Genomic DNA, 14,728 nt, shown 5'->3' with positions numbered 1-14,728 from the left:
ATCTGTTCGTCAATGTTTTGCTGTTTTGATTCTGGTTTGTAAGATGTCACCACTCGTGAACTTGATATTAAATTTTCTATAAAAAAATTGAACCCTCTCCCACTTTATTTATTCATATACCCGTTGTAACGAAAGATGCTATTGCTAATTATTGAAATATTTAGACTAAAACTGCATCAGCTTTTGCTTTAATGGTGGATGATGAAAGCTTTGATAAGTGGGACAAGTTTTTGTCATTTAACCTTTTCTGTTTAATTCTTGACTTTGATGACGGTGTTCAATAGTTAATGGAGGGTCAATTTTAGAATCGTTATTGTATAGAAAATGATAGTGCAAGACACCATTTTGAAAAAAATAATGTTCAACTCTCTCAAACATGTACAACTTACGTATGGGATTATTATACTCTCTGCTAAATGATTCAGTTATGTATTCTCTTTTGAATTTATAGTAACTCCTAGACGTTTTAGGTTTCTCTAAAACCATGGCGTTGGGGCAGCTGAACTACCTTTAGAAAGTTAAAACTATTTTCCATAATGGAGGGGTTGTGAACATGTCAGCTGAAGTTGGTCGTTAATTTTCTAGTTGTCAACTTAAAGCCTAACCCCCTGACTTGCACTGCACTGATTAACAAAAACTACCAACAACCCAATGATTAAAATAGAACTACTTTCTAGTTGGAATTTCATTAGATTATCAGGAAGAACACAAGTGTTTTCATTAGTAATATAAATATTTTCATTCAATATTGAATGTCAGTAACATAACCCAATACTGTCCAACATTGTAAAACTGTTGAAGCCCTTAATATAAATTGGGCTTACTTCAAGTAGGAAACAGCTTTACAATCAGTTAAAATAGTTGAGCTTTCTCCATGTCTAGAATGAAGAGGAGATACTATAGATAATGAAAATTTATGCTGGTATACATAATGTCTAGGGAAGAAACCCCTTGTCCTGTAAGCTCACTACTGTGTCAATCAGGCTCTTGTTTATAGGTGTAAATGAAACACCCAGAGATCTCAGCTTCTGAGTAGAGAACTTAAAAGGCTCTTTCTTGGGATTTTTCTCATCCGAGCACCTGCAAGGACAGAATTAAAAAAAAATATTTTTATGTGTTGTTTTGAAATGGGCAGATTATTCTAACATTGTTAATCCTTTCAACTAATGAATATAAATCTTACTGACTTTGTAGGAGATGGGTATTGTGGAAACAATTTGGCCAACATTTGAACCAGTTGAGATCTATGCATATTGCTTTCAGCACAAAGATATCTCCCACAAGCAGATGGTGTCTCATAGACTAAAATATGAGCCTCTGCAACATCTCTCACATCCACATATGCTTGAGTTAAGTTTGCATATGTTTTTGCAGATCCTACACAATGGAGGGCAATACCAGTAAATTTGAAAGCATTTGATTTTTAAGGAAAGGAGTTTAACACATTCAGTTTCAAAACTTTTTATGCTTAAACTACTCTAAGAAGAATGAAGTGGTTGAGAACAAATTTACCAGTCAAGTATTTCATAATATGAGCAGTGCTAGCATTGATGGAGGACTGCAACAAAGGGCCCAAAACCAAACATGGGTTAATCACCACCATATCCAAATTCCTCTCTTCGGCCATCTTCCATGCTGCTTTCTCTGCAACTGTTTTGGCATAACAATACCAGTTCTGCAACATCAATGAAGGTAAGTAATCTGTTAAAGAAAATTCGACATAGCTTGAAACTAATCAATAAGAACAAATATTTGCATGGGTAAGTCATACTTTGGTTTGAATGCAATAATCCAAATCACTCCAACAGCTCTCATCAACCACAAGATGTGGATCTCTGTTTGGGTCCATGTAAATTGCACCTATTGAAGAGGTGAATACAATCCTTTTAATTCCACATTTTGCAGAGGCTTCTAACACATTGATTGTCCCTTTCACTGCTGGCTCTATCACTTGTTGCTGCGTCACCATTACCAAAATCTATGCTTATAAATAGATTCAGAACAATAACAATATTATATTCATTAAGGTCTATAACTTGTTCTTGCACAACCCACCGCCATTAAAGCAACCTTCACAAAGACTATGAACACTTTTCTCTGAGACAAAATATGTATTGTAAACATACAACTTACAGGGTCATCAGTGAGAAGGCAGGCCATGTGAAACACACCATCACATCCTCTGAAAGCTTCAATCAAGCTCTCATAATCAAGAATATCACCCTTCACAAGGTGAAGCCTCTCTTTGGCTCCTTCCAATATTCTCAGATGCTCATACTTGCCATCCTCTGCATTTGTCAAGCCCAATTAAAAACTAACATGATTCATTAGCAATAGATAGTAGTTAATCTTGTTGGAAAATGTATGTAAGTTTTGTTTAGGGTTACATTTTATAGTCTAAAAACTAAATGAAATAAATTGATACAAGAAAAACTTATAAAACTAACCAGGATTACGGACTGCTCCTTTAACTGTGTAGCCCTTGCTTAGTAACATCTTGACAAGCCAAGAGGCAATGAATCCTCCTGCTCCAGTCACAGAAACTGTTTGCTTCTTCATTGCCAAAGTATGAATAAAAACTCAAGCTTGGAAATTGTTCTCGTTTTCTTCACCTTAAATAGACACACCAAAAGAACCCTGACTGCATGAACAAAATCAGCATGACGTGGGAAAATGTACTGCTTGTAGAAAATGGCATTTGATAACTATCAAAGACGGTTTGTGTCGGGAGCATGGTGCGTTGGTCAATGCCTACTGCATCCACTATGCTAATGCTGGATATGGGCCCCTAATTTACCTATAAACACTATTGAACCCTTCAAACTTTGGGATGGGTTTATCACCTCTTTTTATTTTTCCAAAATTTTTGTGATGTTGTACTCAAACAAACATATATTTTTATAGTTTTAAAGAAGATATATAATTGTTCATTATAACATTTGTAAAGTTTTGTTTATTCTAAGATTCCTGTGTTCATTCCTTTGAAGTACAAGCTGATTCTAACTGTTCTTCTATAGTTGTTGTTGAGTCTCTTGTTAGGAGATCACCTATTGCTTCTGGTGATAATGAGGTGATGGATAATTGCATTGGCCCTTCTCCTTTCTTTAGGTTACTCTTTCGTATGTAGTTAAAAGGAATTTTGGGCTGTGATTATTGTTTTCTTCTGATTCTTAGCTTTGGTCAAAATATATTTTCCTTCTCTTCTTTTTATTAATTTTTTTAATTGTGAAATTCATTTCTTTTGACTTGATAGCTATCTTGTTATGGGGTTGGGCATTTCTAGTACTTATCTAATCAAAATATTAGTATAAAGTTCTAAACCACGAGTCTAGCAGCAAGAGTTAATAGAGGGACTACCCAATTCTTATAGTTGAAAAACATATTACTAGAATTGCATTACTTGTGTGAGATATTAAAAATCATTTTATTTGGAAGAAAAGGAAGAAATGCCAAGTTCTAATATGAAGGAATTCAATTAATAAAGAAGACACTAAATGAATATTCTTTATAATATGTTTGAAAATGGACATCCCTTTTATAGCTACAAGGTTGGAAGACACATTTTTTAGTGGAATTGTATGATTTCTCTCTCTTAATTGAAAAAAATGAGGTAAAGAATCCTTATGTTATCTTAGTAGTTTTGTGGGAACTTCAATCTATGTCCTTCTCTATGTATGAGGTTTAGTAAACTTTGTAATCAATCTATAGGTAATAATTTTGTTATAGAAGAATCTCTAAGCTAATTTTATACTTGCTGATTTCATATAGAATTTATTCATAGATACAAAATAATATTAATTATAATAATAAAATGTAGTAACACGCACACACACACACAGAAGATTGTGATTGAAAAAATAGTATCATGATAATTAATAAAATTGTAAAAGATAAATAAATATTTAAGAGAATAATTTTTAGATGGTAGAAGATTGTTCAGTTTGTAAGTTATTATCATCACTATAACATCATCATTTGTAAATATCATGAGTTGTAAAACAATTACAAAGTTATTAAAAATAAACTTTCAATTATTCAAAGAAATACATCACAATCAAAAGATACTAAACTTAATTGTATGAAGACTACCATAGTAAATAGAAAACTACACAAATTATATTTAAATTAAAAATTAAAAACAAATAGAAATTCTTAATACCAACTTCTAATCTTAATATTCACTCTAAAATAAACCAAACCAACTTCTCAACATAATCTTTTTACTTAAAATTTAAAATACATATTCTCATTAAAATTGTTTTTTTTTCGGGTTGAAGTCTTGATCAGGGAACTATTTATATTTTTATATATGTAGATTGAGATGTTCTTGTAGTTGGATTGGTTCATTGGGGAGATTTTAATAACCATGTGTTTAAACCAGTGGGGCAGTGCATATTGCCCGTGGCTATTATTGCCCGTAGCTATACAGCCACGAAAATGCACTTCCTTTACATTGTTTTTACTCGTTTGTCAAATCGTTCAACTATGTACGCCAATGCAAAGAAAGGCTCAGTGTACCAATCCATTTCACATTCTTTGAAATACTGTTTGGTATTAGTATGAATGAAGGTAAGTTTAATAATAAAATAGACATTTCGTCTATTCTCAATGTGGGTTACATGGGAAATTAAAAAATTGTAATGTAATGAAAAAAATATTTCAGTCAAAGCTTTAGATATCCTAAACAAATTGAGGTTGGTAGGGTGTTTTAAATGAAAGGTACAATTCAAGTTGAATGTCTTCAAATTTATATATTAAATAGCTAACATGATTTTAATAATAAAATAGATATTTCATCTAATTTCAATGTTAGTTACATGAGAAATTTAAAAAATAGTAATGCAATGAAAAAAGATATTTCAGTCAAAGCATTCGATATCATTAAAAAAAAATTGAGGTTGATAGAGTATTTTAAATGAAAGAATACAATTCAAATTGAATATCTTCAAATTTATATATTGAATAGTTAAAATTTATAGATGAATTTATCTCTTATAAAAGATAATACAAATATTTAAAAATTATATTCAAATTAAGAACAAACAATTGTCATAAACTCAAACCCAAACCGATTCTATCATCAAAAAAATACCTAATTTTGAGGTGGGTAAAACCCAATTATATCTCTCACTAGTTTTTGTTTAAATTGATTGCAATATGCTCTCTTCTTTTTTGATGGTGGATGGAAAAAAGCAGAAAACGCACTTGATATGTGGGGGACAGATTAAAGTTCTTTTTATTTTGCCTTCGATATTCAAGTCTTGACTTTGAAAATTTGTTCCTCAATACAAATGCTCAGGGTGGAAATACCATTTGAGAATTCAATTTTACATTATGTTCTTCAACTGGATTTGAATTCAAATCACTTTGACTGTTTGAACTTTCTGCTTTATCTATTGTTTTCAACGATCAATCAGTATGTGATACATCTTATTCTTTCCTTGTCGAACTAATATTCTCTCTTGCTATATGATTGTTAAATAGCATTACTGGTTAAAGTATTATGTTGTTTGTGGCTGATGCCAGTTTAATATTATATTAAAGTAAATTTACAACTCCAAAGACTGTACAAGCAACGCAATATATATGGTTGGTGGAATTGCTATCCCAATTCAGCTGAAGTTGGCATGGATAGTTATACATTTAGATGAATAATTATAATATTATTTTATTAGACAAGTTATATAGAGAGACATACTGATATATAAGTCTTTTAGATGCATGGATCACAAAGATGACAAGTTCAAGAAATGTAACAGAAATCATTAGAAGTCTTAGATGAAGAAACCGTAGATTTGAATAGAGAAACAAGAAATTTTTCATATAAGATGATTGAAAATAGATTAGAAGACATTCATTTTTATCACATTTTTACAGTAGATTTGAATAGAGTAACAAGTGATTGTTCATATAAGATGATTGAAAATAGATTAGAAGACATTCATTTTTATCACATTTTTACAGTAGATTTGAATAGAGAAACAAGTGATTGTTCATATAAGATGATTGAAAATAGATTAGAAGACATTCATTTTTATCACATTTTCACAGTAGATTTGAATAGAGAAACGGATGATTGTCCACATAAAATGATTGAAAGTAGATTAGACAATATTCATTTTCATCTTTTTTTTTAATATAGTAATTATAATTTAATTTTAATGATTTAGAAAGATTAGTAAATATAATTATCTTCTTCAAAACTATTCAATCATGAAACCTAAAGAATAAGATTTAAAATCAAATGATCACTCTCAACAAGTTATGTAATCAAGACAATCCCCAACAAATTATAATGATAATACTTATTGTTATTATAATTGACACTTTTCAAACTAAAGAAGTGGTCTTGGTCTTAATATATTTCAAATCACATTAAATTTTAATATTTTTTATTTCAATATAGAATATGATCAAATAATTACATGAAAAATTATACACTAAAAAAAACATAAAAAATATGATCTTGTAAGTCCAAATTGAACCCAAATTTTTTAAAATAGAACTCATAACACCATCTAATCACACTATAATTTCTAAAATAACTAAATACTATATTCAACAACTATTTATACCATTTTTCTTTAGGGGTTTTTGGCCCTCTCTCGCAGATCTGCATGCTTAGATATCCAATTTTTGGGAACCAATCATTTCAGATTTAGTTTAGATCTACCCTGTGGCTGGGGTTTTTTTATTGTGAAATTTGCTAATGATGAGGATAGGGATTATGTCTTGTGTCATGGGTTCTCTTGGGAGGAATGGTTCCCCCTAATGGCCAAACCTTGGTATCCAGCTTTTGACCTAACTAAAGAGTCCTTTGATAAGATTCTTCTTTGGGTTCGATTGCCAAATCTTCCCCTTCATCTATGGCAGGACTTAGTCTTGGAGGCTGTGGGTGATGGCCTTGGGGGTTTCTTAATGGTTGATTTAGTTTCATCCAATGTCTTTAGCACAATATATGCTCGTATCCTTATGGAGATGGATATCTCTAAAGGGCTCCCTTCTATGATTAAGTTGTCTTCTCTAGGTGGTTCATGGATCCAACTTCTTGATTATGAAGGTATTCCCTTCAGATGTAAGAAGTGTCATAATACTGGTCATCTTGCTACTCATTGCTCTTCTGATAAGGTTAGATCGAAGAAATCATCTTCTTGGTGGTTGGGGATTTCAAATGATCATTATAGAGTTCAGAAAGCTGCCTCAATTGTGGCAGGGCAGAATAGTTCTTCACATAATGATCTTACTTTGGTTGAGGATTTTGTTGATATCTCAGATGTTGTACTTGGTGTCCCCTCTATGGTTTTGTCTTAAAGTGTATTTGATGTTCCATCTCTTGCTGACTCTATGGTTCTTGACTCTTTGCCTACTTTGAGTTAGAATTTTGTTGTTCTCCCTTCTACTGTTGTCCAAAACACTGCTTTTGGCTCTTTAGCTGAGAGGTTTCTGGGGGTTAGCGGGGATTTGCAGAAAGTGGCAGGGAAGGTGGAAGATTGTTGGACTACAGTTAAAAGGAAAAAAGGAAAGTCTTCCAATTCCTCATTTGATATGCCCTTACGCTCTCAAAAGAAAGGACCAAAATGTAAATCTTGATGGTCTATTTGTGACTTGGGTTGTTTACCCTCTTGTTGGGATTATTAGTGTGTCCCTTTAGTTTGTTCGGTGGTTCTCCATAGTTGTCTATGATTCTCATTGTTATATCTATCTTGTCCCATTGTATAAGGTTTCGGGTCCTTTCAAAACCTATTTTTACTTAATCAAAACTATTTACACCCGAACCATATTCTCAAAATTTTCTCAACAAATAACCAAGACAATTTCAATAAAGAATAATTAAAAAGTAGGTTAAAAATGACTGATTTCACATTAATAATAATTCAAACAATTATAAAGTTCCTTCTAAATGTTTCCAACTACTTGTTCCAAAACTATGATTCATATACCAACCAAATTATCAATTGAATTTAACAAACTACCAATAAAGGGTGGAAAATACTTATAAATTACTATCTGGATAACTCCTATGGTGGGTGGAAAATAATTACAAATTACTATGTGGATAATTCCCATGGTCTTAGAGAAGATAGTGGACTTATTATTATTGGTGGTGAGGACGACAAGCTTCTACTTACTATAAGAGTGAATAGTGTTTGGTGCTATTATTTAGACATTATGTTATGTCTAAAGTCTCTGGTTTGAATGTTTTAAATAATTAATTAATTTTTTTAAATTAGTCCAAGTTTGATTTTTAATTAAAAATCTAGACAATATAATGATGATATATTTCATAAAATAATATGAGTTACAAAGAGTAATATTAATATATAAATATAGAGGTCTCTTGGATTCAATGATCAAAGAAACAACAAGTCTAAGATATTTAACTCTAGATTATTATTAATTAATAGGTGACTTAACTTAATAGTTAAAATGCCAATTACTAATCAATTTACTCAACTAAGATATAAGTGTCACCTAATTATCAAATATCTTATATGAAGGCAATGCATAAATAGGTGTAATATCCCATATATATTATATCCAAGATGAATAAAATATATACTAGAAATTCTAGAGTAACATGGTTTTGTATAGGATTGAGGAATTGACATTATGAGTGGGAAACTAATGGCAAGTGTATTTCTCTCTTAGTGAGGACTAGGATGATTGCAAGTTTAGGACATGGAAACAATGAGAAAAATGAAGATAAATAGGAGATCAAAGATGAACGAAATGAGTATGAGGAGGCAAAAATATTAATCATAGGATTTGATTTTTGTAAAAAATGCATTGAGGTGTGTTTGAAGATTCTTGGCATCATTGGCTCTCCCTATCATTAAGGGTTCATACGAATAGCTACTATAAGATAATATTTTATTGGTTGTGGTTTGTAGTAGGGGTTAAAGTATAGGTTTCTCCTTTCTATTTATAGATGAATATTTGAAGTTCTAATCCCCTCATCAAAATGGTCAATCACAACATTGTTGACTCAAGTTTTATGGATGAAAAATGCCTCAATGATTGCATGAAACTTCATGCCCTTCTTATGCCCTCTTACACTTAAAAAAAGGGAGTATCAACAAAGTATCCCTAAGTTTTATATAACTTATTGTCTTTTCCCTTGAAAAAAGCTCATGATGTCCATTGCATTAATTAATTTACTTAGGGTCCTAGAACATTTCTAGCACTCAAAGCATGGAGGTAGAAAGGGATGGATTAGGTAAGTACTAAAAGGAATCTCAAGGTTTTATAGTGTTTTAAAAAAAATGTAGAATTGTGTATAAATATATCTTAGGTGGAATTTATTATACTTATTCCCTTTGTATTTCTAGTTCCTTATATTTGAATCAACCTAGAACTGACAAGATTTTTTCCCCAAGGATTCTTTATGCAATAGTTGGTAGGGCCTCTTTTAGATTATAAATATATATATCATTGTTAGGTTTTTAGAATATAAACCAAATATTGACATTTCTAGGAAATTAAAACTAGAAAATCAATATTATGCAATGATATCAAAATTGTATATGTGGGGAATGATTCTTCTAGATCTTCAAGTCTTGAATCATGGAAATCATGTCTAAAACCTCTTAAATTGAATGTTGGTTTTGAGTGAGCTAAGGTTTTTCCTTAAAAGATGAAAACTATAATTTGACCCTAAGAAGAAATCTATCAATTAGTCTCCATCAAGGTTAGCTTCTTAGGATTACCATTGGAATAGTATGGGGTGAATTTTTTAAGCATCTAACTCTTTTAGTTAACTTATAGTTGTTGACATTGTGGGTAAATCTAGGAAATATTTTTTGTATGCCAAATTGTGGGTAAACATAAATGTGAGCATTGTGATTCCTTTGTCTATTTCATTATCTTCTAAATTTGATGTTCACGTGTGTAATAGATTATCTACAAGGACTCCATAGTTCCATGTTGACCAATAATTGCCACAATGTTGGCCACTTTGCAACTATTTTCTTGAGTACTATGAGGTAGTTATTATCCTAGACAATTATTATTTTTGGATCCAATCCTACATCAACCTTTGAGATGTTACCTTTGGTGAGTGGTAATGTTGTGGGTGACCACTCCTTGAATAAGTTTATCTCTATTGATAATTGTGTTCCATTTTTGGAGCATAGTCATTTTCAAGAGAGGGGTTTGGATGAAGCTAGTGAGGAGTGAAAATATGTCAAGGGTCTAATTGGTGGTCTAAATTCCTCATGCAACCTTTTATGGTTATAAATACAAGGAAGAAGCATTTAGAGGAGAAATTAACAATAATTTATTTAAATCTTTATGGTTTAGAATTGGCATTAAGAAAAGGGAATGTGATTGGAAAATAAACTAACCTCAATATTTTTGTGGATAGTATTCAAATTTCTATGAGCATTATGACTTTACTTTACTTTGATTCAATTAGTGGCTTTTTTTCTATTTACTGATTCCTAATTGTTTTTAGCCCCTTTTGAAAGACCCTACAATTGTTCTATGTTTATACCCTTAATGTTGTTTGTTTCTTTGTTGTTTCATTGTTATATATGTTTTAGTCTTTGTAAAAATATTATAACCATTTCAAAATCTATTTTTTGTTTTTAATCATCATCATCATCATCATATATATATATATATAACCTCATAATTTATTTTTTTAAGTAACCTCATAATTTATTTTTTTAAGAATAGAAAACACATTTTTAACTTCTGAAGAATAATATCATTTACAATAATATTTTACCTAATTCTTTAAGAAACCAACAACTCGATATAGATATTTGGTTCGCTACAAACATAAACAACTACTTTACGTCATACTAGAAAACTGAGAATCACTAGTTAAAGTTTCATCACAGATATTACTTGAAAATTTAAACATAAATTAACATAATAAAAAATCAACACTTTGAACAATGAATCTCAAGCTCTTAAATTTTTAATATAAACAAATATACTTTATTCAACATTTTATCTGAAAATAAATAAACCACAGTATTTTCTAACCTGGTAAAATACAGAAGCCCTCAATTTGAACCGAGCTTAGTTAAAGTAGGAAGCAGTTCTACATCAGTTAAAGCAGAAGAGCTTTTTGGTTATATAGAAAAGCCATAAGATATGGGTACTGAAATTTTCATTCTTGTGCACATAATATCTAAGGAAGAAATCTCTTGTCCTGTAAACTCGCTACTGTGTCAATCAGGCACTTGTTTATAGGCGTAAATGAAATACCCAGATCTCTCAGCTTCTGAGTTGAGAATTTAAATGGCTCTTTCTTTGGATTTTTCTCATCTGAACACCTGCAAGGATTGAATAGAAAGATTAGATTTTTATGTTTTTTTTTTAAAAATAGGCAAATTATTCTAACATAGTTAATCCTTTCAATTAATAAATAGAAAGTTTACTTACTTTGTAGGAGATGGGTATTGTGGAAACAATTTGGCCAGCATTTGCACTAGTTGAGATCTATGCATATTGCTTTCAGCACAAAGATATCGCCCACAAGAAGATGGTGTCTCATAGACCAAAATATGAGCCTCTGCAACATCTCTCACATCCACATATGCTTGAGTTAAGTTTGAATATGTTTTTGCAGATCCTACACAATGTGAGGGGCAAAACTTTTAAATTTGAAAGCATTTGATATTTTTAAAAATGGGTCTAGCAGATTCAATTTCAAAACCTTTATATTTAAACCAGTGTAAAGCACTGTGGTATAGTAAGATTCCGAGGCGAATTTCTAAGACAGGAGAAAGTGGGACGCATATAGAACTTGAAATGATATTTCAGTATAATATGTCAAATTGAAATACTTGAACATAATGAAATCGCAACACAAACTAGAATCATAGAACATTCAAGATAGTAATAAAATACATACCTAATATTAACATTCAAAAATAAAAAATCAAATAGAAATTCAAGTGCCCATCCCAGCAGGAACATGGTTGTAGAATGGCAGAGGTAAGAGTACTCGGGTACTTCAAGTATCAGGTGGGGGGACATCTCGGAGATGGGTACTTTGAAGTTTGGAGAAAGGTGGAGTCCGCCAATTTCACTTAATTATACTATTGTAAGAAGAATGTAGTGATTGGGAACCAATTTACCAGTCAAGTATTTCATAATATGAGCAGTGCTGGCATTGATGGAGGGCTGCAACAAAGGACCTAAAACCAAACATGGGTTAACCACCACCATGTCCAAATTCCTCTCTTGGGCCATCGTCCATGCGGCTTTCTCTGCAAGAGTTTTGGCATAGCAGTACCAGTTCTGCAACATCAATATTGAAGGCCTAATATGTCAACTTTTTTTCCTTCATAGCTTGAAATTAATCAATAAGAACAAATATTTGAATGGGTAAGTCATACTTTGGTTTGAATGCAATAATCCAAATCACTCCAACAGTTTTCATCAACCACAAGGTGTGGATCTCTGTTTGGATCCATGTAAATTGCACCTATTGAAGAGGTGAACACAATTCTCTTCACTTCACATTTTGCAGAGGCTTCTAACACATTGACTGTCCCCTTCACAGCTGGTTCTATCACTTGTTCCTATATCACAAACCACCGCCATTAAAAGCAACCTTCACAAGGATTATGAATCATTTTCACAAAACACATATTACAAACATATAACTTACGGGGTTATCAGTGAGAAGGCAGGCCATGTGAAACACACCATCACATCCTCTCAAAACTTCAACCAAGCTCTCATAATGAAGAATATCACTCTTCACAAGGTGAAGCCTCTCTTTGGCTCCTTCCAACGTCCTTAGATGTTCATACTTGCAATCCTCTACATGTGTCAAACCCAATTCAAAACTAACATTAAATGATGGCAAAATGTTTTCCTTTGTCAAGCCCAATTCAAAACTAACATGAATAATGGTACATTTTTGCATTTCTCAAGCCCAATTCCAAACTAAAATGAATGATGGTAAACAATTTTTTTTGTTTGTAGATGCTGTTTACATAAACATTTTAGATCACCCAACCATGTAAATTATGTGACTTGAACCAGGTATCTAAATCCTTTTTAAAATTCCAAACAAGAATTAAATAAACACCACACCAAGATTGAAACAAATGCCATAAGCAAAACTTATAAAACTAACCAGGATTACGGACTACTCCTCTAATAGTATAGCCCTTGCTTAACAACATCTTGACAAGCCAGGAAGCAATGAATCCTCCTGCCCCAGTCACACAAACAGTTTGCTTCTTCATTTCCACTGTATGAGAAAGCCCAAGTTTGGAACAAGCTCTCGTTTCCTTCACCTTATGTAGACATAACAAAGGAACCCAATAAAATTAACCATGTCAGCATGACGTCCTCATAACTTCTTCTAGACACTGTCCTTGTTTAGGACAACACATGTACTGTTAAAAGAATGGGGATTGGTTCAGGCTTCACAGAAGTGCAAGAGACCAGAATTTACCCTTAAAAATTATTAAAATCTCTATATTTTGAGACCTGAATTTTTTTGGTCCTTAGTCTAGTTTTGAAGTTGAATGGTTCTAAATGAGCTTATAAGAGATCAAGTTTCACTGAGTGTGTGGCTCCAACATCATAAGGAATGAGGCTTGGATCAATGCCCTGAAACTAACACCCCTTTGTTCTTGACTCTTAAGCTAGAAAGAAGTTCCCAACCTTTAAAAAAATTATTTTTGTCAGCCCTCATTTATTTAATTTTTAAATTGTTTAATATATATTGGAGTACATATAGAACATTGTCTTGTATGAATAATAAGGTTCTTTTAGTTCTATCTTGGTGTCTTTCCTTATGTCTTCGTAAGTTTATTTATGACATTCATCATTTATGTTTCAAGTCATATGATTATGAAAATATGTCTCACATACATCTAGATATATATGTGTTCTTCATTGTAATGTATCATGTAGTTACATCATATATTAGGAGTCTTTGATACAATATGATTCTTTGTCCATGCTAGGTTATTTTTATTCTTTTATTAAAGCTCCTTGACCATGAATACATATTTTCTTAACCGAATCTTAGAAGATCTTATATTTGTTAGGATTTTGAAGTGTTGTCCACCTTATAAATCTCATATTTTTAATTAGTTCATGTTAATATTTGTTATGCAATTATAAGGAATGCAAGATCTACCAATAGTCAAAGGAAATATATTTATTATATTTATGAAGCAAAAAGGTCAAAGCATGGTTTGCTGATTTTTGAGGAGCTATGACAATATAAGAAAATATTTGTATACTATTATTATAGAGTATCTCCTTTTATAGGGATTATGTGGCATGCCTTGATTAGTGGGATCATAAGCATCATGTAAGAGACTATGTTTAACATGTTATTTGTAACCAAATCTTAGAAGATCTTATATTTGTTAGGATTTTGAAGTGTCATCCACCTTATAAATCTCATATATTTAATTAGTCCATGTTAATATTTGTTATGCAATTGTAAGGAATGCAAGATCTACCAATAGTAAAAGGAAATATATTTATTATATTTATAAAGTAATAAGGTCAAAGCATGGTTTTCTGATTTTTGAGGAGCTATGACAATATAAGAAAAGATTTGTATACTATTCTTATAGAGTATCTCCTTTTATAGGGATTATGTGGCATGCCTTGATTAGTGGGATCATAAGCATCATGTAAGAGACTATGTTTACCATGTTATAGTTATCTAGATTTTTATCATGACATTTTGGAACCTTGCTTTGAATGGTGTTAATACTTTATAGTATAATTTTGG

General features: G+C 31.5%; 2 protein-coding genes across 2 annotated transcripts; both read right to left on the bottom strand.

Moving 5' to 3' along the window:
- Positions 1 to 714: 714 nt before the first annotated feature.
- LOC149549299 (cinnamoyl-CoA reductase 1-like) lies at positions 715 to 2,599 on the bottom strand. The gene is made up of 6 exons (XM_089794888.1): positions 2,448 to 2,599; positions 2,134 to 2,288; positions 1,772 to 1,957; positions 1,513 to 1,675; positions 1,188 to 1,377; positions 715 to 1,080 (listed from the first exon to the last, which is right to left on the bottom strand). The coding sequence occupies exons 1-6, from the start codon at positions 2,557 to 2,559 to the stop codon at positions 936 to 938; spliced, it is 951 nt and encodes a 316-aa protein (XP_089651014.1). The 5' UTR covers positions 2,560 to 2,599; the 3' UTR covers positions 715 to 935.
- Positions 2,600 to 11,140: 8,541 nt separating this feature from the next.
- LOC149549298 (cinnamoyl-CoA reductase 1-like) lies at positions 11,141 to 13,214 on the bottom strand. The gene is made up of 6 exons (XM_089794887.1): positions 13,103 to 13,214; positions 12,629 to 12,783; positions 12,354 to 12,539; positions 12,093 to 12,255; positions 11,395 to 11,584; positions 11,141 to 11,285 (listed from the first exon to the last, which is right to left on the bottom strand). The coding sequence occupies exons 1-6, from the start codon at positions 13,212 to 13,214 to the stop codon at positions 11,141 to 11,143; spliced, it is 951 nt and encodes a 316-aa protein (XP_089651013.1).
- Between the last annotated feature and the right edge of the window lie 1,514 nt (positions 13,215 to 14,728).

Source organism: Cupressus sempervirens, chromosome 7 (assembly GCF_028749045.1).
Source record: "Cupressus sempervirens isolate cs-2001-9-10 chromosome 7, ASM2874904v1, whole genome shotgun sequence".
Taxonomy (NCBI): Eukaryota; Viridiplantae; Streptophyta; class Pinopsida; order Cupressales; family Cupressaceae; genus Cupressus; species Cupressus sempervirens.
The sequence above is the reverse complement of the archived record's forward strand: the minus strand, read 5'-3'. Positions and strand labels throughout refer to the sequence as shown.